This window comes from Gymnodraco acuticeps, unplaced genomic scaffold (genome assembly GCF_902827175.1).
Source record: "Gymnodraco acuticeps unplaced genomic scaffold, fGymAcu1.1, whole genome shotgun sequence".
Taxonomy (NCBI): Eukaryota; Metazoa; Chordata; class Actinopteri; order Perciformes; family Bathydraconidae; genus Gymnodraco; species Gymnodraco acuticeps.
Window position 1 is genome coordinate 4,691,546 of NW_022989810.1, and position 26,148 is coordinate 4,717,693.

Sequence of the window (26,148 nt, forward strand, 5' to 3'; positions counted from 1 at the left end):
CTTCAGATCGAAATGATCCTCATTTAACAAGATTTTTTATTATCTCTTTGAACACAATCAATTGGTGGACTACTCCAAGGAGTTATGGCGTAATATTAACAGCTTCTTTCCTCCGCAAAGGAAGTCACATTTATTTGTGTTCTTCCTTTATGTAACAAGAAGAAAAAACTACTAGCTTAGTTTTCATAAACTTGAGTAGAAGGGGGTTAGCGTGGGACAAGGAAAGCCCCAGTACATTTCGAAAAGCGGATCAGATTTACGTAGAAGCACTACTTCTCCCTTTTGTTTACGTCCCAAAATATTTACTTTGTGCTTAATTCATATGGTCTCGGAATAATCATGTTATTTAGTTTCCTTAATAGGAAAATGTTTCATGATGGAAGAAACAATCACTGAGTCTGCAAAGTTTTGAACATGTTATGCAGAGTTGATGTAAAAAATAAAAGTGAATACGTCTCTAAGCTCATGAATGCACCAACATCAGAAGCATGGAGCATGTGGCCATTCAGAAAATTCCTCTCTACATTTGTAGCATACCTGCAGATATGAAAATGGACAACCATTTATTATGTCCTGTCCTGTAGTCCAGGAATTTATCTCAGTATCGCTTTCATTTATTATTTTATTATTTATTATTGAACAATCATGTCAGAAATTCCGATGAAAGTTAGCATTTATATTGAATCAGCTTCTACTTTTTTCCACAGTTATGTTTTATCATTTCCTATTATTTACAAACAGTGTACAGTAAAAAAACATCAGTATATAGAACTCAGTGATATATTATGTAATGATTAATATTGCTACTTTTAGCATTACAAATGCCTAACTATTTACCTTAACAATATTAAGTTAGCAATATATATGTTTTCGTTAATTTATTTATGATTCTGGTGCAATAGGTGGTATCCAAAACAGTGTTAAGGATATACAATACATTCCACTATATAGCAAGAAAACTATAGCCAAAATTAGATGGAACAAAACTATATAAAATATTATGGTGTATCTTACTGTATGTCAGTAACTGATGTGTAACTTGGTACATTTGCTTAGGACTTAGAGAGTTGTTACATCTTATATGTTTGATGTTCATGGATGGTTTGCACATTCCTTGGACAATTTTGCACATTTATCACATTTCTTTTTTATATTATTCAAATCTTTTTTTCATGTTATTTTAAGGCTTTCAGTTTCAATCAGATATTTAATAGTGTTTTTTCCCTCTTTTTTTATGCAGCTTTCACTTTAAGATATTGTACATATTTTGCAGTATTTTTATTGTTTTCTTTCTATCCTAATTTGTGTGCTTTATTTTCTTTTGAATTTCATTTGACCGTATGTGTTTTCAGTATGTTATGCGGCAGTACACACTTTCTTTGAACAGGAAAACCTACTTAGCAATAAGCCTGATTCTTATTCTAATGCCATCCTGTTATATGGAGTTTAGTGATTCATAGGAAATCCACTTTATTTCATGATTGGCTGGTTTGTGTCCAGTGAGCGGCTGTGTTTGTTTTGCAGTATTGGACTGAAAAGCCAGTTTTAGGTGAAAGAGGAGGTGTAGGAAGAGTAGGAGGGGCAGAGGGAGGAGCTTTGCACTGTGCTGATGTCTGCACACACACAATGTTTGTGTGTGTGTGCACATGGTGTATCACAGAAACCAAAACAGAGCAGAGCCCCGGTCAGCACAGGAGGAAAGTGACCAAAGAGAGACAGAAAAGACTTGGCAGTACACTTGAGACACAGGAATCTACTTAGACAAGGCGTCCATTCTTCAGCTGGAAAGGAAGGAGGCAATACTTTTTGAAGCTTCAACATCAACATTACCTGTCACCATTCTTCACAAGGAGGCCAGAAAGAAGTGGCAATGACCACCCCCAGGTCTATCCAAAATGAGATCAATTCTCTCAAAGGTATTTACATTTTCTGCATCAGACTGAAACATTTAGCTGTGGGATTTACTGATATGAACAGGCTTAACTGCTGAGAATGAAAGGGACATTTTATTGGTTCTCTATAGGGAAGCAGACAGGGAGGAGTGTCCGACACAGGCATTGTTTGAAAAGCGCCGGAAGCCCAGAATATCCCCCCAGCGCAGACAGCTTTTACAATCCCTTTTCTTTTAAGCAGAAAAACAGAATTTAGGTGAAGATATAAAAGAGAATGGGCTTTTGTTGCCTGCGTTAGATGGTGTGTTTAGTTAATGTTGACTACCTAAATGAAGTTCCGAAGACAGGCTGATGTACACTCACATTTGCCATGCAAAGCCAACCATGCAAATGTAAGCATAGTCTCGCCTCACCTAAAATTAGCAGTGAGGTTAATGAATGGGAAGCCATGCTATTACTCATCTGTATGTCTATGCTAGCATGTCTGTAAAAATGCAAGATATAGTATTTTGTTCACCATTCCATGCTTCATCACTCTGCATGTTTCCATGGTTACGTCTTTTTTTAACATGTGACCTGTCAAGTTTTACCTCTAAGAACAAGTTATGCACCGGTCTTGCTCCATTCTCTGTCTAACAGTGGAATGCTAAACATTTTTTATCACTAACCAACACTGTGAAGGGATGGTGCTTTGTTACACTGATGCCAGGGATGATCAGGAAGATGATGACCACACAGATAAAATAGGGTTGATAATAAAGGCAAGGCTTAATAAAGTGTCAGAGGTGGAACTATTATGTATGTTGTATTAGCTGATAGGCCCATTGCAACAAGTAGTGGATACATGAGCAGAGTGCACAAGCAGGCATTGGCAGGCAAAGGGCAAAGCATTATACATTGTATTATACTGTATGGCTATACAGGGTATTCATTTGCATTTTCTTCATGAAAACATAACATAAAAGCCAAAATAAAGTGTAGAACCTAAGTTTAGGCTATGTATTTTTATACATGTATTTCTCTAACGTTTTAGGACCTGCAAGATCCAAGATTGTTTAAGTTTAAATGTCTAATTCTGTTAAGGTAAATGGGTAACAACAGCAGTAAAATATAATGAATACTACTGCTACTAATAATAATAATCATAAAATAATAATGATGAAACAAATATGTAAAAGAATATAAATTAATCAGGAAGAGAGGCAATTTTAACATGGCTGTTTCAATGTTGTGCACTAAGGGCCATGAGTGACAGACAACAAAAGATGCCCAGATGTGTTATGTTCAGAAAATGCAACCAACTGTCAATAGGATTATGAAATAAGCCCAAAATGAGTGTAACAAATCCAATAAAAGACTTCCAAAATAAGTGCAGATTGGATCCAAAGCTATGTAATGTGATCTGATGATATGATGCCACTCCCCAGCCCTTAGAGCTGTAGTGAGAGTGCTGGCTGTCAGGGTGAACTAATGGTGGAGGACAGAAGGAGTCATATTGATTCCCTGATGATAAATGAATGCTGACTTAACACATAGACCCCAGCTGCCTGCCACCCAATCACTTGTTTTATTTGAACCAGGATGTGTTCTCAATATGATTTTGATATTGAATTCCATTATGCATAATTAATTACCCCTAGAAGAAGACGATTTTATTAAGCAAGCTTCTAAGGTCTTATAAGTGTCCCGTAATAAATCTTGATGTTATTACAGCCGTGTCACAGTCTGACACTTCCTTAGACGTTGTGTGTGAGTCCTCGCACATCTAGGCTAATGGGAAACTATTTATTAGATATCACTACTGTGCAAAAGTTGGACAAGGAGCTTATTTGGAAAGCAGCTCTATGTTTAAAGCTCATATATCATGAAGAGTATCATTAGATAATGCACAGAAGGAGGGCATGATTCCAGGAAGCTGTCAGATGTACAGTGTGTAGAATTAATGTGTTGTCTCCGGCAGTCTCTCTCTGCCTCTCTGTGTCTCATCCAAGGATCAATTTCAGTCTCGGTTGCACTCCCTGAAGAGAGATCTGCAGACATATAAAATCCCTGTGGCCTCTCCATGTTTCACATCATGACGGATATCCGCAGACAGCTACTGTACTGCTACTGTCATCCTGTAACAATGCTAGGGGGAATTATGTTCAGCAGCTGGTTTAAGTATAGGAGAGAAAAAACGCAGCCTTTCTGTTTTCATCTTTCTTGGTTCTGACGGGTCTGATCTTGCAAGTATTGTTGATAAAATGCATTCCATAGATGTGATTACATAAGAGGGTAGTTGGACCATAAAACAGGGTTGTGAGGTAGTTATCCTCTTACAGTCTTTTTACTATGTGCTATTGTGCGACTTTTGTTGGTTTGGAATGACCAAAGTCAAACAACTCGGTGTTCTGCACAGTAAAATCACTTTTTTCTCAATGAAATCGATTGGTTTTAAAGAAAGAATAGATAAAGACTTTTATGCCATTGTAAAAGGTCTCTGACAGCAAGGTACAGAGGTGTAAATATAAAGCATTTAAACTGATATCGTTTTTTTAAGGTGGCTAAAATAGATTTTACTGCAAAACATTGAATAACTGCTGTTATCTTCTCTTTAGGTGTGCCATATGGCCAATCACAGTGAATATAATTGTATACACGCCAACAGTATATTTGACTTTTTTTAAATATTCCATCATTGGATAACCATTTGCGAGAAAAGCTACCAGAAATTAAATGGTTTGCAAAATTGTAACTGGTGGACACAGTCATATTGCTGCAGGGTTTATACGCAGGGGTGCACATACAGTGTAACCTTTTTGCCCTGGTTCTCAAAGGAGCACCTGGAGATGTTGCTTGGTGCGCATCCTTAAAATGAAATAAACCAGACCTTTTGAGGGGGTCTTGACTTTAATCGTGGACAGATTAAAACAATTCATTCTAAATAGCTTGCGAATTATACTTTAGCGCCCGTTAATATACCTGGGCGGCCCGCCCAAGTAAAGTCTATGTGTGGGAAACCCTGCTATCTTACCAGTTCTTATGCAACTCGCAAATATCTCTCTCTTTTCTCTCTTTTCTCTTTTCTCTCTTCTCTCTCTCTCTCTCTTCTCTCTCTTCTCTCATCCCTCTTTTCTCTCTCTCTCTCAATGTTGGTGCGCAAATGCGCCTTTTTTCAAATGATCCGGTGCTCTTTTTTGGCGGGGGGTGCGCATGCGCACCTGCGCACCAGTTATGTGCAGTTTATACGGTCATATTGCTCATCTCTAACGTCTCTCAGTTTTTGCTAGCATATGTGATGAAGATAGACTTAGCATGCTAATGCTAATTAACGAGCTTGGATAGAAAAGATGAAGCAGCATCATAGTCTGACAATGAGGAATTCCTTGGAGAGGATATGGAGGCCTGAGAGGTAAATAATTATTCGGAGGGACCTTGGGTATTCCCGGAATTCTTTGCCATCCTAGTCCTAGTCGGTTTTGGCGCAGTGGTTAGAGCGTTGATCATCAGATCAAGGGGCGTTGGTGAACTCCAGTTCTACCCGCATTTGCTCCTGTGTCCACAGTATTGACATTTACATGTCTAATATGTGTAATATGTAATTGTAAAGCGCTTTGAGCACCTGTAAAAGCACTCTAATTAAAAATGTAATCCATCATCATCCTTCAGCATTCTTTGTACTGTACACTCGATAATCAGAGGCAGAGGGAATTCCCTGACCAGGCATTCGGGAAGTTCCTATCTACATTCCCCTGTTTCTGTGCCAGAAATGGTCAGCCACTGACCTCCCTCACAGACTGCATCCCCATTTCCAATTTGTAGGGCATGCTTACGTAGTCTGTTTCCTTCTGTCAGACTTCACTGCACCTCTGTTTCCTGACCATAACAATCTGAGGCAAAGGTGGCGTTCTGAACCGTTTGTCATGTCTGATGTTAGATAAACAGACCGTATGTTTTGTAGGTAGCCCAAGGCTAAGGCCTTAGTATCAGGGCCAGTAAAAGGTCAAAGTTACTCTATTTTTAATAATTCCTATGATATATTACGAACAGTTATTTTGTGTTTTACTACGAATGTCTAGCAACACAAGCGACTTCTACATGAGAGCAAGCCTGAATGAAGTGATGAACGTTTTTATGTGACAAAGCTACATGGTTAAGTTAAGTAAAAGGCCACGGTGTTCTGGTTTGGGTCGGCATGAGTAGGTTTGAACTTCTAACTTCTACATCTAAGCAACAACACTTATTTTTAAGGTTAAGAAAATGATTGTTGTTTGGGTTGTTGTGTTTGTTAGACAACTGGCAAGTACGTAAGTTACACAAAAAATCAATGTTAAAATAGGTCAACCATGATTTTGGTTTACACGGGACAGAAACAGCTTTTTTCTTGGAGAGCGTTTTTAACACCTCTATCCATCCGGGACACTTCCCTACTCAAATTCCATCCACCCCACCTCTTCCATTTGCAAACCGCATCTGCCCTGACATCTTTTCTACACAAACACTGTTCACCACAACATTCTTCCCTATGCAAACTCAATCAATGAGGACTCCATCCAATACAAACTCTTCCCTACGCAAACTTCATGCACCCTTTCCTCTTCCCTACGAGAACTACATCCACCCTTACATCTTCCCTACACAAGCGCAATCTCCCCCGATCTCTTCCCTACGCAAACTCCATCTACTCTGACTTAATCCCTACACGAACTATATCTACCCGGACGTCTTCCCAAAGTGAAATACATCCTCCCAGACTGCTTTCCTACGTGTACCTTTTAGGTGAAATTACTTCCAAAGAGGAAGCACTGCACGTCATGGCTCACAATAACATGGGTTACACTTTTTTTTTGGTGCATTACTTTTCAGTTATCATTAGAAACATTGAATAAGGACAGCCTGCAAAGCTTGATAAACAGAAGTTTTCCAATCCTTCCTCTCGTCGTTTACCTCAAAAGGACACATGGATTGTCACATCATGCTGAAATTACTGCGGATGTTTCTTTGCATTTTATGCCCCTCTTTAAACCCTGCAAGAAAATATGTATATCATTTTGAAGGGAACATGGAACACGAGGTGTCATCATTGGCCTTTTAATGATATGATTTTTCCAATAATCACATGGTGTCGTCGTGTCAGCATTTATAGGTCTGTGGGGACACTCATGTGAACGACAAGCAGTACCAGTAACAAACTGGCCGCTCACATAATCTCCTGTTTGCTGATTACAGAGAACACAGTTTGCAATCAGGACAGTTTCAGGCCTGTGTTTGCTGTCAGACATGAGGAGACGCCACAGCATGGGATAATGATGAATGCGTACTGATTTGACAACAGAGTGAGAGGCAGTACGTTCTCTGTGTGATTTCACCTTGGCATTTCATAGCACTGTGACAGGTGTGTCTGTGTGAGAGACAGACAATGCCTGCGGTCAGTTTTCATATAGTCACGATTGTCTCCTTGTTCAGTTTCTTGCCTCACTTCAGATTGAGATCAAAAGGGCTAGGATTGTTACTGTTGTGAAATCTGCTTTTCAGTTTAATCGCTCTACTACCAATTATTTATCATATGTGTTGCTGTTTTGGATCCGTGTCCACATTGATCTGAAGAATAAGAAAGCACAAAGAAAGGAAGGAAAAGTTGTAAGAGGCTTTTAAAGACGCAGGAAGTCTGCATCATCATGTAAAGTAAAATAACTTATTGTGCAGAATGGCTCATTTCAGAATGAGTAGTACATTAAGGTTGCAGCTGGTAAGACTAGAGGTAATTTGTTAATATACCGGGTATTTAATTTCATCATAATGCATTAACTGATTTATAGTTTGTTTAACCAATTTGAGTTCATAAATTAACTAAATAATGAAAAACTGTGGATCCTTAATACTAACTTAATGAGATGCTCCTACGTAGGTATCTTCTGCTATTGCTTATCTGCGTAAAATGGATATGTTTGCTTATTCAGTATTACAGTAGTCAGGACTTGGCTTCAGTTCTAAAGTAAGACATGATGTAGCTGGCCAAAGACATTTCATCTTTGATCACAGACACAACCAGCTGCCAATAATACCAAAAAAGGCAACAAACTGTCTGACAAATGTTGCGTGTCAGAGGAATGGAATGAGACCAAAGGACATGACAATACAATAATTTGGGAGGACAGTTCATAATTTAACTCTGAACTTGAAGGAATGATCAACCCATGCACTTTGAACTTTAAGTGTGAAGATAAGTCACTGGGTCCTTCTCACTTAGGTTAAATGGATTCCTTGCGTCCCTCACTTGCGTCGTTTCCCTGCGTCTAGTCCCTCCCACCAGGGAAGCATGGAGAGATGCAAGGAAACCACGAGAAGCAGGGAAATTAGTTTTAAGAGCAATGGGACGTCCTTTCCTCCGGAGCGTCACGTGAAGCGACGTCCGTTTGTGATGACGCTGCACAGCTGATCGTCTGACAGCAGCTCTGTCCCCGTTGTTTCCACACACACCCCCGCCTCTGTTAGTACACATTTACTGACACAAACATGTGTATCATCTGTTGTAGACTCCAATAAATAAAATAAAATAAGAACTAATTCTCAAAAAAGATAAACGCCATTCTTAAAATGTATAAACGAACAACAGTTTGATTAATATTGATTAGAGTGCACAATAGAAATAAAATAATTGAGAGAAGAAAAAGAGATATGTTATCTATCAAAACCCAGTTAGATTAACATTCATTGGATTGACCACTTTGTTGTTCAGATATATCACATATTTGTAACTAAATGAAACATGAATTGAAACAAAACACGGTATAAACTGAGGAGTGACTCCCGTGAGGTTCATGTATTTTCTTCACTCTGCTCTCATGTCAAGAAGCATCAGATCAGTGCATGCGCTGCATCGTCCAATCAGTGAGCGATACACAGAAGGGGCGGGGCGAGTGTCTGAGGATTTCATCGGAGGATGGTCTGGTGGTTCCTCGGTTATAGCTCCTCCATTATCGCTCCTCGATCCTCGCTCCTCCGGCAGAAATAAGGCCATTGGGACGCTACTCAAGATGGCGCAGACAAATCAACTTCCGGTGAGACCGAGACCGAGGAGCGAGGAAATGAAAAATAAGAGAAGTGAGAAGGGCCCACTATAAAGGTTGGGCGTGTGCTTTTCCTCAGTGTGCATCCTTGTTTGTGTTTCCCACGGTTGGCTGGTAGCAGAGGCCAATCACTCTTAAACTAAACCAGCTTTGAGTTCAGTCATTCACTGACCAATCTTTGTTTATTTGAATTTCTTTAACACAAACAATGCAAAATTAACAAATGACTTAAAGTTTGATGCTACATTGGTGAATACATTTCTTAAACTGAAATCAACACTGAAGTAAGGAAGTTCAATTTGAAAGTACTTTCCAATGGTCAATGGTAACACATGCTTAAATATATAGATTTCCTGTGTTTCTCTTTCACATCAAACAACAGTATTATTGGGTTTCGAACTGGCAAAACCATTTTTTTTTTAAAGATATAACCTTGGAATTTGAAAAACTGGAATGGACATTTTTTTTCACCTAACCATCGTTTCGTCATGCAAGCGGACACTTTTAAATACTTGTTATACAAATATTATAAGAACCTTTAAAGGAAAACAGTTCCTCTTGCTTTGTGACATTAGATGTACCTCATTGGGCCAAAATCATTAAATAAGGTACACTTGTTTTTGAAAAGTCCTCTTTGACAGAGAAAGTGGTCGTTTGGGGCCTAATACACACATGTGTCCACTCAGATAAAGTTGTATTCATTAACAATGACTGAACATCTTTATGAACCCCACCCAGATATTTGCACACATTTTTTTATGTAGCGTCTGTTGATTTTAAAACTGTAAAGGCCAGTTGGCTTAAGTGTGGTCTATAATAAAAGGTAGGGCACGGCAATGGATTGTGTGAAACTTGTTATTGTTTACTTGTGTAATAGTTCTTCCTCCTATTTTTCCTGGAGGTCCACCACATGGGAATTGCATCAAATTCCTATTGTTTTTTCTGTGTCAGGCTTTATCTGGTATGTTACAGCTGTACTACAACAACACTGGGGTTTAAAACTCGTATACAAGGAGGTACATATTGATATAATTGAATGTACAGAAAATGTCAACATTTTCATTGTTATTTCTTTCACCGGGGGGGCTCTCGATGTATCTGCTTTCACACCGTCTTCAGTCCCTTAAGAAATTCGTACACAATTAAATACATTCCTGTGACATCCTCACATCCCTGCTAGGAAATGCATCATGGGTAGTTTCCCTTCTCTGCTATTTTTGGTGATAGTGAGACCCAGTGGAAAGACCTTATAGTACAGTCATGCTGAACAACAGCTGTGAATTGACTTGGTGTCTCCCTAATCATAATGGAACGATGAAAAAGTGAAAACTGTGAGTGAGCCTGTAGCTATGGGCTATTCCCTTACAGTCCCAACAGCATGTGAGTGGAGTGAAAACACATGTTCCTGTCGCACAGTATCAGTAAAAGCTGAAGAAGAAGAACATTTGAATTGGTATCTGTATTGGTTGTTTCTTAAACCTGTAGAATTGAATATGTTTGGCCAATTAGGGGCAGCAAAACAAGCTTTAAACAAAGCATTGACATCATTAGCATACATTACATATCCATAGGCACACATAAAACAACATGTTTTTTCTGGAGTCTTCTTTCTGGGGACTTGATCATAGTTCCAATTATTTTCCCTCATCTGTTGTTTACCAGCTAGTTGCTAACTTTGTCTATTTGCCGCTTAGTGTTAGGAATGATGGGCGTACAGTAAACAAATGCTCATAGACACAGTAAGAGTGAGCCAAAACAAAATGCTAAAATATGCTTAAATACGTTGTCACTACTGTTAGAGCAGATTTAAATAAACAATATCAGCTTTGAAATTTAAACTATGCTTAGTACATCATTTGCTGTGAATTAATTGATAATTGCACGTAAATCAGTAAGTATTGTTAGCCAAATAGCTATGCTAAGTAACTATGGGAATTTCAGTGCATTTATAAAAAAAAGTTGAATATGAAACACAAACTTGTTTTCACCTGAGGAAATGAAGGAGCTCACATAAGTTCAACTTTTACTTAATGAACAATTCAAAATGTAAAGGTAAAATGAAAACACTTATAGTAATAATATGCAATTCTAACAAGAGGGAATATGAAAAATTTTCATGAAAGCAGAACACATTGTCAATGTCATGTTTAGAATCAAGTTTTTTCTTTAAACATTTCAATTTCAAATATACAAACTTTATACTTTAATTCATTAACAGAGACTTCATTTATTAACAGAGGCAACAGAAGCAGCTTGTCTCTATGATTCGCTGGCCCAGGAAGGTGATTCGAACCTTTGCGTCGGCCGCCTGCATCCTGTGCTTCATTGTCTTCGTACCCGTTGTAACCGCTCTCAAGGTGTCAAAAACCACAAGCGCCTTCTCAGAATTGTGGCTGGAACTTTTACGCTTTTATTGCCCCATCCAGCATAGGTCAAAAGTTCAGAATGTTCTATCTACTTTCACATGTCTGAAAATACATGATGGAAACATACATCCTTTCTATTTACAGCCAATTTAGCATATTTTTATCAATGGTAAGCTTAATAGAGGTAGGTGAGGTAAAGGTCAGGTCTGACACGGCCACTTCAACAGCAGAACTGTCAACAGTTGAACCAAGAGTGACTTTTGCTAATGGGTAAAATAACTAGAACATGTTCTCGGGGCCTTCTGAGCTTAGTGCCATATGTATTTTGTTTCTCATGCAACAGACGGTGCAACAAAACAAAAACATGTAACACTATAGTATACAGTATACACGACTAGATGTTGAAAGAAATGCATTTGTTGGTGTCCTGCAAGGAACACGGCTCAGCGCTCTATAAATGACCTTTTTACTTTCAGTGGAGGACTGCTCTTTTCTGTATTTTCATCTGGGTCTGATCAGAGAAAGGCTTCATTCTTTTAGAAGTAAACCTTCATGTCCAATTACCAGACATCTAGGATTAAAGTGGCTACCATTTAAACAGTGAAAAAAACATCCATCCAGCTATTTGTATGACCAAAAAGACTCAGTAATCACTATACACTGAAGCCTTGTCCTTAGACGTCATTCACAGTTCTCTCCGCTGATATCTCCAGGTTGGGTTAATGTGTGTCGTGCTATGCTGCAATTTAAGAATCTGCATTAATCATTAACCCTGTGCAGAAAACACATTCAGTTTAACACCAGCTTGACTACACTGCTTTTACACCACACAGCCATTTACTACTATGGCTGCTATTTACACTACATGAAGTAAATACCTATGTGTGCATTGTTAAACGTTCAGTGACGGTTATAAATCCACCTGCACAAGCTTTAAAGGAATACTTCACACACAAACATATTATTATTAAGCATTTCTTTGAAGACCATACAATTGAGAGGTCACATATTATGCAAAATCCACTTTTTCATGTCTTTTATACATAAACATGTGTAAAGAAAATCTGAACATTTCAGGAAAAAAGATTAGCTCACTTTTTTTGACCAAATACCTCTCAGAGGTATATGTATACTGTAAGTAACAGACAGAGAATCAGCACTTTTGAAACAGGGCTGAAACAGAGGGATTTATGGGATGCTACAATGATCTGATTAAACTATGATTTCATATTTGTAAATATTTATTTTTAATTATTTTTATTGCACATTCTTACTTTAAAAAAATATCATTTTTATTTATGGCATTCTGAAATGGAGCAACTGTCACAAAACCTAACTTCCTCCGGGATACATAAGGTATTTTGATTATAATGCATATTTTTTTTCTGTAAATAGCAGCCACTACTACTTACAGTACATTCATTAACACTCTTCTCTGTTTTTTGATTTTCCTTAATTGTGAAGGTATGCAAGTAATGTTTTTGCCTCAAGGTTGAGTAAATATGTTGTACCATTAGCATAACACTGCACACCTGAATTTAGGTAGACCTAGTAAGATGGCCTGTTGCATACACATACTATATATAACTTTGACCCTCATGGACACACACGCTCTCTATTACACAATGCATATGCAGTACAGTGTTGGCTCAATGCCATGTCACTGAGTCTTCAGTATGTGGCACTAGTCCAGAGCATTTACATTCTGCAGCCCCCTGATTCTGCTGTCATCTGTAACGCTGTTGTCCCTCTAATGAGAAAAGACTCGTGTCCCTTTTATCCCTGCATGACTGCAGAGCAAGAACATTTGAGGCGTAACATTGGATGGTGAAAATGCCTCTTGTCCCAAAACAAAGATGCATAGCAACCTCACGTTTATCCTCCTGAAAGCTAGTAATGGGACTGTGATTATTGAATTATACATCTGTTAGTCCATCAGGAACACAGTGCTTGTGCCAGATTTCATTTCATTCTTTCACTCGTGTTCTTTGTCCCCTTTCAACTTTACACCCTTGTTTGCCTTTGTTGCAGCACTGAAATTCTAGCTCTTTTTCAAACACTTCAGCGCTACACACACACGAACAGAGGTATTATTATGGAGGGCGGCTCTGAACTGTGAAGGAGGAGGTGGGGTGGAGGGGACTCCCATTCTGTTGATATACACAGTGGGAAGTGCTTGAAAGAGAGAGCGGAGGAAGAGCAAATATAGTGAGAAAAAGTCAAAGATCCGGAGTGACACGCTGAGATAAAAAAGAGCTGAGGGAGTTAGCTGTGAAAGAAAGCTGTCGGGGGGGGCTGCAGTAGCCCTTGAAGTTCCAAAGTTCTTGACTGTAACTGATCAGGATGGATTCCTTCTGCTCGAGCAAAGGTAAGCCACGCTGTTGTGTGCACTGTAAGGGGAAATAACCATAACGAAAGAAAGGAGACAGGTAGCAACACCAGGAGGTAAAGTGATACAGGTGGAGAGCAGACGGAGAAAGCATTCCGAGGCTGTGACTGGGACTGCACATGGGTCGACTATAAAGCGGCAGCAAACGCATAACCGGTGTCTGTCTGATTCTTTCAAACCTTAACCCTAACCCTAGGTTGGACGATATTACGTCCTTCTTCTAACTTTGAGACAATGGAAATGTGTCATTTGTCCGATTATTTTGCCATACCATTGAAACCCTCACGTGTCGATTTAGTCGAACCATGTAATGTTGCAAATGAATGAGCTGGACTGCTTTATGGCAACATCAGATATAGAGATTTATTTTGGGCAGTGCCTTGATCTTGTATCGTGCATTTTGGTTTCTGGACATACCTAAAACAGACATGGCCATTTGTTGTTTTATCTATCATTGATGCTTTATTAAAGAGAAAGAGAAATAACTAGAAGGTCAATCTGAGAGTGAATACCTCCGCTAAGGCTATTCCCTATCTTGCAATGCTAAAGAAAGTGATCAAATACATGCGCTACTAATTGGGATCCAATCCAATCTAATTGGGTTCTGCCTTTGCCACTGCTTCACGACCGAGTTTCATACAAATCGGGCCAGTAGTTTTGCTGTAATATTGCTGAAAGAAAAACTAAACTGAAAAACATGACAGCCTAAAGGGGAGAAATACAATTGTGTTTGTATATGTATATGTACAGTGCATGTGATGGAGGATATTTCAGAAGACCATTTAATGATTGGTAGTCACAGTCAATCATCCAACAGCTCTGACATTATAGAACAATGCATACATTATAATACAGCTGAGTAATGAGGAGCCCTGGGGGGTGTGGGGGGGGGTGCTTAGTGTTCTGCTGTTCAGTCTAATGGAATAGTGGAGCATTACACATGAGAGTTGTTAAAAGCTGGTCCAATTATACTTATTTGATTATCATCCACACTATTCATTTTGAAGTCAAGTAATTACTGTATGAAGGGATAATTCCAAAATATATGCTGGATCAATAACTTTGTTCAATTTTTGGTCTCTTGTAACTAGCATTTTTTCTTTTTTCTTGACAGTTCTTGACAAAGAAAGATCTAAAGTAATTTATGAATAATCTTCATTTGAATAAATAATTAAATTGATAGTTCAAGCCCTAAAGCAACTGAATTCACAATTAATCATTAGCAGTACATGCAGTGTACATTTAGCTAAATAGTAACGAGTAACATTGTTAGGCCAATCAAAAACATTGGCTAAAAAGGGGAAAAAGCAACATTTATAAGTGGCTTATGCAGTGAAACATAGAAAGGTTTAAGTACTGTAGAGTAGAATGGATCTAAGTACCAAGGCAATGCAGTAAAATGACCTGTGAGTCTGAAGTCAATTGTCTTTTTGAGCCAACACACATTTGCCTGAAGAACATTGTCTTCTGTGTTTGTCACTGGATCAGTGTGTCATCCATATTTTGCTTTTCTTGTCTGTACTTGCAGGGATCACAGGGAAACATGCTTTAAGGCGGCTAATGATTGTTTTTGCTGTAGAATAGCGCATTGTAGTTGTATTACCCTTGTACCGAACCTCATTATGTTATTTCCCTGGAATTGTCAGGGGTTTGTGGTTACATGTCGAGAAGAGGTTACATTGTATAGGAACCTAATCTTATAGATATAGGTAACCCACAGACACTATTTCTCTCCATGGTCCCAGTTATGATGGTGTTTGGAGAGTGGATCACCTGAGATATGAATGCACATCAGTGCAAACATACTATGACGAAAGCCTAAGTTAAGACAGCAGAAACATTCAAAGAACTCAAGGAAATCCATACGCTATGTTTGCTAAACTATAGTCAAAGCCTTTTGGGGGCTGATTTGTCTTATGTATCAATTTTTTCGAAGTCCAGTTGCACTCACTCGTTAGCTTTACTTGATGCCATTACATATACATTTTTTTCTTGGAATATAAAAGGCTTATTAGCAAGTGAAGTACTATCTCAAATCTACCTTTTTTTTAGAACAAAACTTAATCTAATATTTACCTTGTCTTCTTACAAACACTTTACTATTCTGCCAAAACTTGAAAGCAGAAACTGTAAGTCAAGCTACTGTACTGCCATTTATAAAAAGCCTGTCTGGTGCAAAACAGCACTTGTCAACAAAGGCCCCATTCTGAGGTGTTAAAACACATTTTTTCACACAGGTGCATTATTATGTTCCAAGGGATTCTGAAATCCTATCCAGCATGTAGACCGCTTTATATATATTCATATATATACATAATTGTTTTGTACCATATGCAACATTAACAATACGATTGATACATTCTAGGCTTTTTGCAGAAGCTATATATACGCCTGAGAACAGAAAAGTAGAACGCGTCAAGAAAATGATGCCATAGTACGTTACATACTGTTTGACTAATAAGTGGTCTTTTGTAAGTGCAGCACTAAAGAGCACAGATCTTGTGATGCCCTATATAAGCCGTTTCAATATGCAGTACTGGTCTGCATTAGCCTATGATCTCATCATTCTACATACAGTAAAGGATGGATCAAACCTTTGGAGGTGCAACTCAGTGGTGGATGATGCTGACTGTGGCGTACAGAGATTTACTGTCTAGTCTTCACTAGTGGCTCCCTAATACGCCAGTGTATGCCCTGCTTCAGCACCCTGAGCAGTACAGTATATTACCCTCTGTGCGCTCTGCTGAATGTGAAGTTGCCATGATGCTGACTCTCAGTCCAGAGCCCACAGAAAAGGGATTTCTACACTCTCTGGGATTACCCAGCAAGAATTTCCCACTGAGCTTCCATCAGGCCGCAGCACGATTCAAAGACCTCCCACAGGGTGAGAATAATTACTGTACAAGGAGTTACTGTCCAAGTGTCTGGCTGAGGGGCGTTTGTCTGTCTGGCAGGGACAAGGGTTGCCGACTGCAGCAAAACTGAGAGGAAAAGCCAAAGGCAGATTTCTGAGTCTGTATTCACTGGTGGAATGTGTGTTAGATGATGTTGTTCGACAGTGGTATATTGCAGTCTCCACCCCCTAGTGGACAACCAGAGTGTAGTAGGTGCCAACACAGGAGCTTTTGACCTCCTCACTGCATCATTTCCTTTGAAAAGACTCACAAATATTTGCTCTGATTTGCTCTAATTGCTTATTTCCCTAACAATGTATCCACTCAAAAAACATCCTTCTCTATCATCACATACGACCCAATAGAAGTGCATGTCGGTGACCTAGTTTAAGTTATAAGCCCATTCACTTGGTGTTATCAGTGGTTCAGTGTGGTTCATTTCTATGTGTCTTAGTTGTGTTATGGTGGTGTTATCAGCCTCTTATAGTTGGGACAGAAGGGGCCTGCTATACTGTATCAACTTGCAGGGTTTGTTGATTTATTGACATGGTTTCTATAAAAGTGTTGCAACCAGGAGCCAGACCATACATATACTAAAGGAAGCTACAAAAACACACATTCACACAGAGTTTTTGTCAGAGGATATCCAATGTGTTAGAAGATTGCATTATGGCCAACGCTGCCCCTCATGTTGCTCTCCAAAGACTGTTCACTCAACATGACTGATCAGTACTGCATGGACTCTAAACAAATACCAGAACGCTTCTAATATCAACATATTGCCTTGTTGCCCACACATTCTGCATGTATATGGTTATCTGTTTATAGATATTAGATGTAGTCTGATTGATGGAGAAGTAAGGCTTATCATTTCTGCTTCACAATAGTGTCCGTTTTTTAAATGGAAAAAGGCCCACGAATAGATTATATTAAATGGTGTGAATGATACATCAGTTTTTCCTTTGACACTGGCCGGATGCAACCGCATGACAAATCTAAGGCTATTAGACACTCCCTTTCTTAATTAAATATTGCTTCCTTAGCAAATGATGATGTCCTTGACATACACATGTTTCACTGCTGTCACTATCCGGAAGCAGACAGTCTATCTACTATTAATGACCATGTGATGAACCAGAGGAGAGGCTGAGTGCTCTTTTATTTTATGAGTTCACACATTGAAAATATGAAGTGTGATTCTGGCAGCAGTTTTCATCACTTGTCAGTTATCATCAAATTACAAGAATTGAATATGCCCTAGAAATGATTTATATTGTTTACTTTTTTTTTATACTGTTGGTCATATAGCATTTCTGGAAATACGATTATTGTTTATTAAATAAAACCCTGAGAAATAACCATTTATTTGACAATGTAGGAAAAGATCATATAAAACTTCAAAGCACCCCACTAAAAAGTTATTATCCTGGCCATAAGCTTTTAATTCATGTACCATATATATTTACCATAAGCGTTTACCATAAACACTTTGACAGTCAGCTGTTGAAAACCATACCAAAAGTTACACGGATCCTATTTTAGAGCAGGATATTTCACAAATGTCACAAGCTGATGATTTAACACCGTGTTGGTTACCAATAAGAAACACTATCAGACCTGATGGCTGGTGGCATTTGTGACTCACATGCACAGGAAACCGTACTAGTGTTGACAGTATGTGGAGTATGTCCTACACAGTAGCGGGGCAGTGTGGGTGGTAATGGCCGGGGGCAGAGGGGAATGACCCCAGTGTAAATGACAGCTGTAAAAAAAAAATGGCAACTTCTAATAGAATATATTTAGACACATGTTGGGAGTATTTGTGATGAATGTTTCCTGACACAACACACAAGAGCATTGTTTTTCATCTACTTGTAATATTGAGAGTTTGGCGCTACTTTGCTTCCGTAACATATCGTTCAGACTGGCGGAAAAAAACCTCTGAAATACAAATCCTAGTTGTTTTATACAGTATTTTTTTCTACTAAATTCTCCTCAAGTTAGCATTAGATGTTGCCTCATGATCCACATGTAATAACTTTCAGAATAAATTGAATTTAACAAAACATATCTTTAAAGTAAATCTCCACTTTAGTGGCACTTGCATACACCACATTTTCCATTCTCATTCCTATATACAGTTGAAGGTTTTTACAGAGGGTTATGTTTGATATAGTTCATGACCTGAGATGAATAATTATAGAATATTTAGTTTGTCATATTAATTGAGTTATACAAAGAGATTTCCAAAATTCCCTGTGGAAAAACATTTGACTCTAATATGTTTAGAAAATGAAACAAGAGCCTGACTTTCTCCAGTTTTCATTAATGTACTGGAAGTGTATGCACGTTAGTACATATTTATTAAGATCATTCTTAATTTGCCCATTTACATGTACAGTTTCAGAAAACATGTAATGCAAAAAATAATTACCCTACTATTTTGATGGTAATCAACTGGGGAAATATAATTTTGATCATTATTGCTTAATTTCTCTCCCACTTTCTCCTGATCCCTAATAAATATGATTAGGAAAACATGGGGTCTTTTTTTTTTTTTTAATGGTTTCTGGTTTATAGAATGATTCAAAGACATATCTAAAAAGCCGTCTTTAAAAACTTTACAAGCTATGTCAACAAAATTAAACCTAAACAAAGGAACATTGCTTCATCCAATGTTTATATTTCTGTTCTGGTAATGCAGAATTTCATAAAACTTGTAATACAAAAATGGTCTTAATGTAAGTAAACAACCTGGAGGAGTCTCATGGGGTTACTTCATTGTTTACCTATTCAACTGTAGTATCCACCCTAATGTGTGGGTAGACATTTGAAATAGCTTATAGTGGATGCTAACCCTCCTAGTATTAATAAGTTTCTATCATGCTTTGAAACCCCCAACTTGCCTTTGTTCTTTTCTCCAGTAGATGGTGATATTTGCTAGGTAACTTGAGTTTGCCTCCTGGACATGTTATTCATAACGAGGGATTAATCTTCCTTAACCTTCAGTGCAATAGTATTTACAAGATCTAAATGTCCACCCTTTTTTGTGCAAAAATAATTTTAGCTGACATTAACTTCCCCGAAGGTTCAGACGAAATGATTCATTTGTAACCCTTTGCGTATTTGAATGAAATGTGTCATACAGTCACTTTTACTTCAGAACATACTGGTTCACATTTCTTCACCTGAGGTAGAGTAATTACTCATCCGTGGCCATTTCACACCTCATGGGAAAGCTTTAGAAAGTGAGGTATAACATGTTGAAAGTCATCCAACTGGTTTGCTTTTACTTCAATGGATTGGCTGCTATTAAATTCATTTGATACTCATTCATATTTTATGCATAGGCCTACTGCTCGTAGAATTTTCTGTTGTACTGTATGTGTGTGCCAGAAACACAGCTAGCCCCACAGCTTTTTTCAGTGCATTCATTCATGGACATGTTACTGTAAAGTCTTCAAAAACTCAAGAAAGTACCATAGGAGGGAGGTTGGTGAAACATAATAGCATTTTGCAGAGCTGAAAGGGTTGCAACCTGATCTGCTGTTTCGTCCCAACGGGGCCAACACAGCCTGAAGGACACACTGTTATTAAAGCCTCTCCATGACTGTTACTTCTTTAATGCTCTTTTTGTGCCAGTGGTGGTAAATGGCTCCACTGTATTGTTGAAAGTTGCAACGGCTCCCCGTCCCTGGTTTTTATTACAATTTGGAAAGGGAAGCGGCCTATTGTTTAGACTGAGTCGAGTCATAGGTATCACAGTGGAAAAACAGGATGTGAAGCCTGTCCAGCTTTGCTGATAAGAACAAGCGAAAAGGAAAGCCAAATGCCATCTGCTGCAGCAGCAAGGACAGTAAAAAAAAGTAGGGTGGGGCACATGAATAGCCTGTACTATAAGTTAGACTGATAATATAAATGTATAACACGCTAAGTCCAAGGAAAATGTGTAAATGTTTTATTACTGCTTCCAATGTAGTGTACTTTGAAGCTGCACAATAACAATGAACACTGATATTTTATTTTACAACTGTAGGTGTGGTGTATTATTTCCCAGTGTTGGTTTATTGGACTTTCTCCAGTCTCACAGACAATGCTGTGTGATAAACAACAATGCATGGCCTTATTAATAAAGTTTTCCATTCCACTCACTGGGTGAAGCTCGGTACCTGCTGTATACATTGATGTTATTGTGGTTGATTCCAAAGCACAGACTCAAATTCATGCCAGATAAGTTGTCTGTAGATGCCAGGCTGTGTGTATTTTCGTCACACCGTTGCATGAAAGGACACGTTGGGTACATTTTATAGTATTTGTATTACCCTGTAATTATACTCTACTGCACAGGTGTTTCAGACAACCAGAGCATTCCTAAAGCCCATGAGCAAAGATAAGATCACACACAGGAAATGTCTTGACTTATCAAGTGTCATTTCTGCAGAACTACTCACATTCATTTCTGTATGCACAGGGGCGGATCTAGACAAATATTCATGGGGTGGCAAGAGGGTGGCAGGAGATTTTGAGGGGTGGCATCCCCTGACAGAAGTATATGCTGATTTAAATCGCAATCATATCAATCAATTAGGGGTGTAACGGTACACGTACCCGTACTGAAATTATTCGGTACGGGCCCTTCGGTTCGGTACACTTGTGTACCGAACGAATATAGCGTTAAACGTAAAAAATTGAGAACATTACATTACATTACATTGCATTTAGCTGACGCTTTTATCCAAAGCGACTTACAATAAGTACATTCGACCAGGAAGACACGACCTTGAAGAAAACAGAATCATATAAGTACATCAGGTTTCATAGAGCCAAACAGTTCAAGTGCTACTCAACTGGCTTTAGATAAGCCAGTCCTTTATTAATATATAAGTGCTTTGTTAATAATTCTATCGCTCGAAGTAGTGTTAATTTCGTTGACTAAAACTATGACGAAATATGTTCGTCAACGACCTTTTTTTCCATGACGAAAACGAGATGATGACGAGACGGCACCGATGGCAGTAAACAATAACTGTAACGAAATCAACATGCAATATCGTTGACGAAAAGTGACGAGACGAAAATGTAGTTTACTAAATAAAAACTATGCCAAAATCTCTCTTTACTTTCGTTGACGAAAAATGAGGAGACGAAATATTATCAAAGATAACGTTACATCTCTGATAGTCAGTTTTTCTCCCAGCAGTTCCATTTCCACACACTGTGAACTGTCAGGAAGACTCAGGTCTAACTCATGGTCTAACTAACCTTATTTAACAGAAAATAAAATGGCATCAACAGGGCTTGGGAGCAGTGGTCGCACTCGCGTTAAAGGCCCTGTCACACTGTCCCGAAATTGACACCCGATGGACACACGATAAAGGAAATGTTCAAATTCGGCTGTGATCGTAGCAACATCGGGCCATTCGTGAGGGCATCTAAGCCATCGTATGACCGCCGGTGGAGTTTCTCAGGCTCCGGCAGCAACTTTGTGAGCGGCAACTTCGTAAGGCACTCGTGAGGGCATCTTGTCAAGTCGTGTCATCTTCGTGTTATCATCGGTGCATTCACCCTCACTCTGATCGGGGCGAATGCCCGATGGCACCGATGATAACAAGATGCCCTCACGATGGCGTTACGAAGGGCACAATTGATACACGAATTCAACACGAAAATGAACCTTCGCAAGGTCCTTCGGCAATTTTTTGGCATGCCAAAGATTTTGCCACCGCTCACGAAGTTGCTGCCGGAGCCTGAGAAACTCCACCAGCGATCATACGAAGGCTTAAGATGCCCTCACGAATGGCCCGATGTTGCTACGATCAGAGCCGAATTTGAACATTTCCTTTATCGTGTGTCCATCGGGTTGTTTTATTGCACAACAAAATCATGTAAATATATTATGTAAATAACCCAATTTATGTTCTGTGAAACTAAAAAGGATATAATATATTATTTTGAAGGACAGTTGACAGGAAGTTGTTGTTGTTATGGAAACAACATTACGGAGAAAACGTAATATTTTCTACATATAACGACCGATAAAGTAAAGAACAAAGTCTGAAGATATCAGTACAGTATCATGGTACTGTAACATAATTGTTTTTGGTACTTTCATTGCAGTTGTATGTCTTAAATGTAATGTAAATGTTGCCTTCGTGTGTGGTTCGGGGCCATCTTCGTGCGAAATTCACAATTCCATATTCGTGTGTCCATCGGGTGTCAATTTCGGGACAGTGTGACAGGGCCTTTACCGAATACCCCCCCGTCAGCGCGAGTGATTGATAAATTGTGCACTCGACGGATAATAATGGATTATGACGGAAATGTTACGATCCTGTCCGTCAAAATGACTGACAACGCAAAAGTCTAAAGCCACCACTGCTTGTGAGAAAGAAACTATGTGATATTTGGGCCCATTTTCGCTACAATGAGGCGGAGAAAAAAAGCGAATGCATTGTTTTATCAGAAGGGAAGCAATGTGGCCATAACACAGGTAAAAACACCACAAACCTGACCAGATACTCTCTGCAAAGCTTCTTAATCATTCAACCTGTGTTTTTCATCAAATAAGGACAAGATATAATCTTATTTATTTATATATACTAAAATGACAAATTATTGGTTTTGGCTAGACTAGTTTGACTGAAATGTTCTATATAATCTGATGACTAAAAAAGACTCAACAGTTTTCATTGACAAAAAGTAGACTAAAATAATTCGTTTTCTTTGACTAAAATAAGACTAAAATGATCAGACTTTTAGTCGACTAAATCGTGACTAAAATGTTTACTGTTTTAGTCGACTAAAATAAGACTAAAATGCTCAGACTTTTAGTCGACTAAAACTTGACTAAATAAAAACAGGATGAAGGTGACTAAATATGACTAAAACTAAAAAGAAAATTTAACACACAGGACTAAGACTAAAACTAAATAAAAAAATAGCTGACGAAATTAACACTAGCTCGAAGTGGAGTCGAAAGAGATGAGTTTTCAGTCTGCGCCGGAAGATGTGCAAGCTATCTGCTGTCCTGATGTCAATGGGGAGCTCATTCCACCATTTTGGAGCCAGGATAGCAAACCCACGTGTTTTTGCTGATGGGAACTTGGGTCCCCCCCCTCGCAGCGAGAACATGAACAACTTTCTGGAAGTAATCTATATCATAGAGCGACCAAGTCATTTCATTGGACGAGAGGCATACTATGAGAGCTGGTCACAGGGATGCGTTCAAATGTAGTCAGTAATTTGAGGAACTGTCTAAATGGCGAACGCAGATAAAGTTGAGCTCGAAAATCCTCCAGCATCATTGAAGTCTCCGGTTTGGGAACATTTTGGTTTCGCAGTTACGTACAAGGATGACGGACAAAGACAGGTGGACCGAACCAAAGCTGTTTGTCGGCATTGTTCAACTAACATTGGTTACGCGGCTGGCAATACATCACACTCATTTGAAAAGGCATCACCCGAATGTGAATATCACCAGTACCAAAAGAAAAAAGACTGAAGTGCAAACCCAACTCCCACTAGCATTCAAGCCTCCACCACTCGCAAAGAGTTCAGACCGAGCCAAAGCTATTACAAACGCCAAATATCCTTATATTGCCATGTTAGCAAAGCGCTACCTGGCTGTATCTGCTGCCACTGTCCCTAGAGAGGGTGTTCTCCACAGCAGGAGACATTGTTAGTGCCAGCAGATCTGCCCTTTCGGCAAGCAATGTGGACAAGTTCATCTTTCTTTAGAACAACATGAAAATACAATGACAAGCAAGTCCTAATGTCAAGCTGGCTGCTTAGGTACTAGTGCAGCACAGTTCAAATACAGATTATTTCAGTTCATCGAAATGTTACCTTAATGTTTATTTTACTATATTTTGTATTTATTTGAATACATTAGTCACAGTTTAATAATAATTTAAAAAAAATATTTAATGTTTTGTGATAATTTTTTCTGCTGTACCGAAAACGTACCGAACCGAACCGTGACCTAAAAACTGAGGTACGTACTGAACCGAAATGTTTGTGAACCGTTACAACCCTACAATCAATGTTAACTTGGAAAGCCACAATATTAATATTTTAACTCAATCACATAGGTGATATTATTGTGGCACATCAGTAAAGCCTTACATATAAGGTGGCAGACGTAATTTAATGAATTTTAACTGAACAATAACTGAATGAGTTTGTCTCACTCTTAGACCAGCAGGGGTTCCAAATCTATGCAGACTGCTGCAATAAGTACATGAATTAACTGTCTCATCGATGTTTGTCTGAATGAATATGATAATATTAACAATCATATTATTCCTATCAGCTGTCAATCACTGTTAATAAATAATAATAATAATAGATTTAATTTGTTTGCGTTTTTACAGGTGCTCAAAGACGCTTTACAGATATAGTGAAGAACTGTTATGATTCACATATTCATTTATTATTGAATAAACTATATTTTTTGGAGGAGTTAATGATGAATGTTCATCAAGATGCTTGCTCACCCTCCTTCAAATTTGAAAAACAAGTAATTATATCATTATTGATATACAGTTACAACCTTGACTTTACATCAGAAAGAACAAACATTAAAGAAGTGACTAACTGCATCAGTTAGGGTTAAAAAACGTGTATTCAGCTAAAACATCGCTGCAGTTATTATCCAGTGGAAGGTCCTTACCTACTGGCCTAGTTAAATCAAAGTGGTTACTTTCTGTTGGCTGGGCAGTGTAGTTTTACACACCGTCTTATTTTACTTTCTCAGGACTTAAAACTGTTTTTTGGGGGCAGACCCCCTCAAAGAAAAAAATATATATACACGCATACAGACCCGGCGCCAGAACAAATCTGAAGGGAGGGCATATGGTTTTCATGGGAGGGCACACAAAACCGTCACGATGAACTGTTTAACCCGCCTTGGGCATGGTTTATTTCTATGCACTGCAGGTGCATCCTTTCGCTCAGCCGAGCTAACTTAGAACATTATTTTGGCCAACTCTGCATCTTTGTACTGCAGCGTATACTCAAACAGCGATAGGAAGAGCCCACTGCCTGACTCGGACATGCTGTGGAGTGAACCGTGGTCACCTCTGAGAGGGAGTTGGTTGACAGCTAAAAAAGCTATAATATCAACGACAGCTGACACGTAATAACGGTTCAGTGCCAGCTTATCTGCACCAAAGTATAATGCCCCGGCCACACGAGGACGAAAACGGTCGTTCGCGTTACTGTTTAGTGTCATATAGACCGTTCGGCCACACGAGGACGACCGAATACGGCACTAAACGACTGCGTAAACGATAACGGGTCCCAAGGTGGATAGAACGGCATACGCAACGCTCTGGGGGGTCCAACGGCTCCGTGTGTACGCCCTATACGATCATTTTCTGATAATGATGAGGCAATAGCCCCGCCTCTCCCCACCTCTGCTGCTCACCCCCGGCCCCGCGTCAAAGTAAACTGCACACTGAATTCAGATTATTTATCTTTCTCTCGATATGGACCTAAACGCGAGTGAAGTCTAATCTGACAGGACGGAGACACGCATCTCTGCTCACCTGCAGCTCC

The 26,148-nt window shown here is 38.9% G+C and overlaps 1 protein-coding gene across 7 annotated transcripts in view; it reads left to right on the top strand.

Moving 5' to 3' along the window:
* LOC117554912 (plectin-like) overlaps positions 1 to 26,148 on the top strand; it is a 157,439-nt gene that overhangs the window by 43,769 nt on the left and 87,522 nt on the right. For 2 of the 7 annotated variants that reach the window (XM_034229632.1, XM_034229640.1), the window contains exon 1: positions 1,762 to 1,916. The exons of 4 other annotated variants lie outside the window; for them this stretch is intronic. In XM_034229632.1, coding sequence (XP_034085523.1) covers positions 1,871 to 1,916 — 46 coding nt within the window. In that variant the 5' untranslated portion in view covers positions 1,762 to 1,870. Of the gene's footprint in view, positions 1 to 1,761; positions 1,917 to 26,148 lie in introns of those variants that run through there. One more of the 7 variants, XM_034229624.1, reaches the window with a different exon arrangement.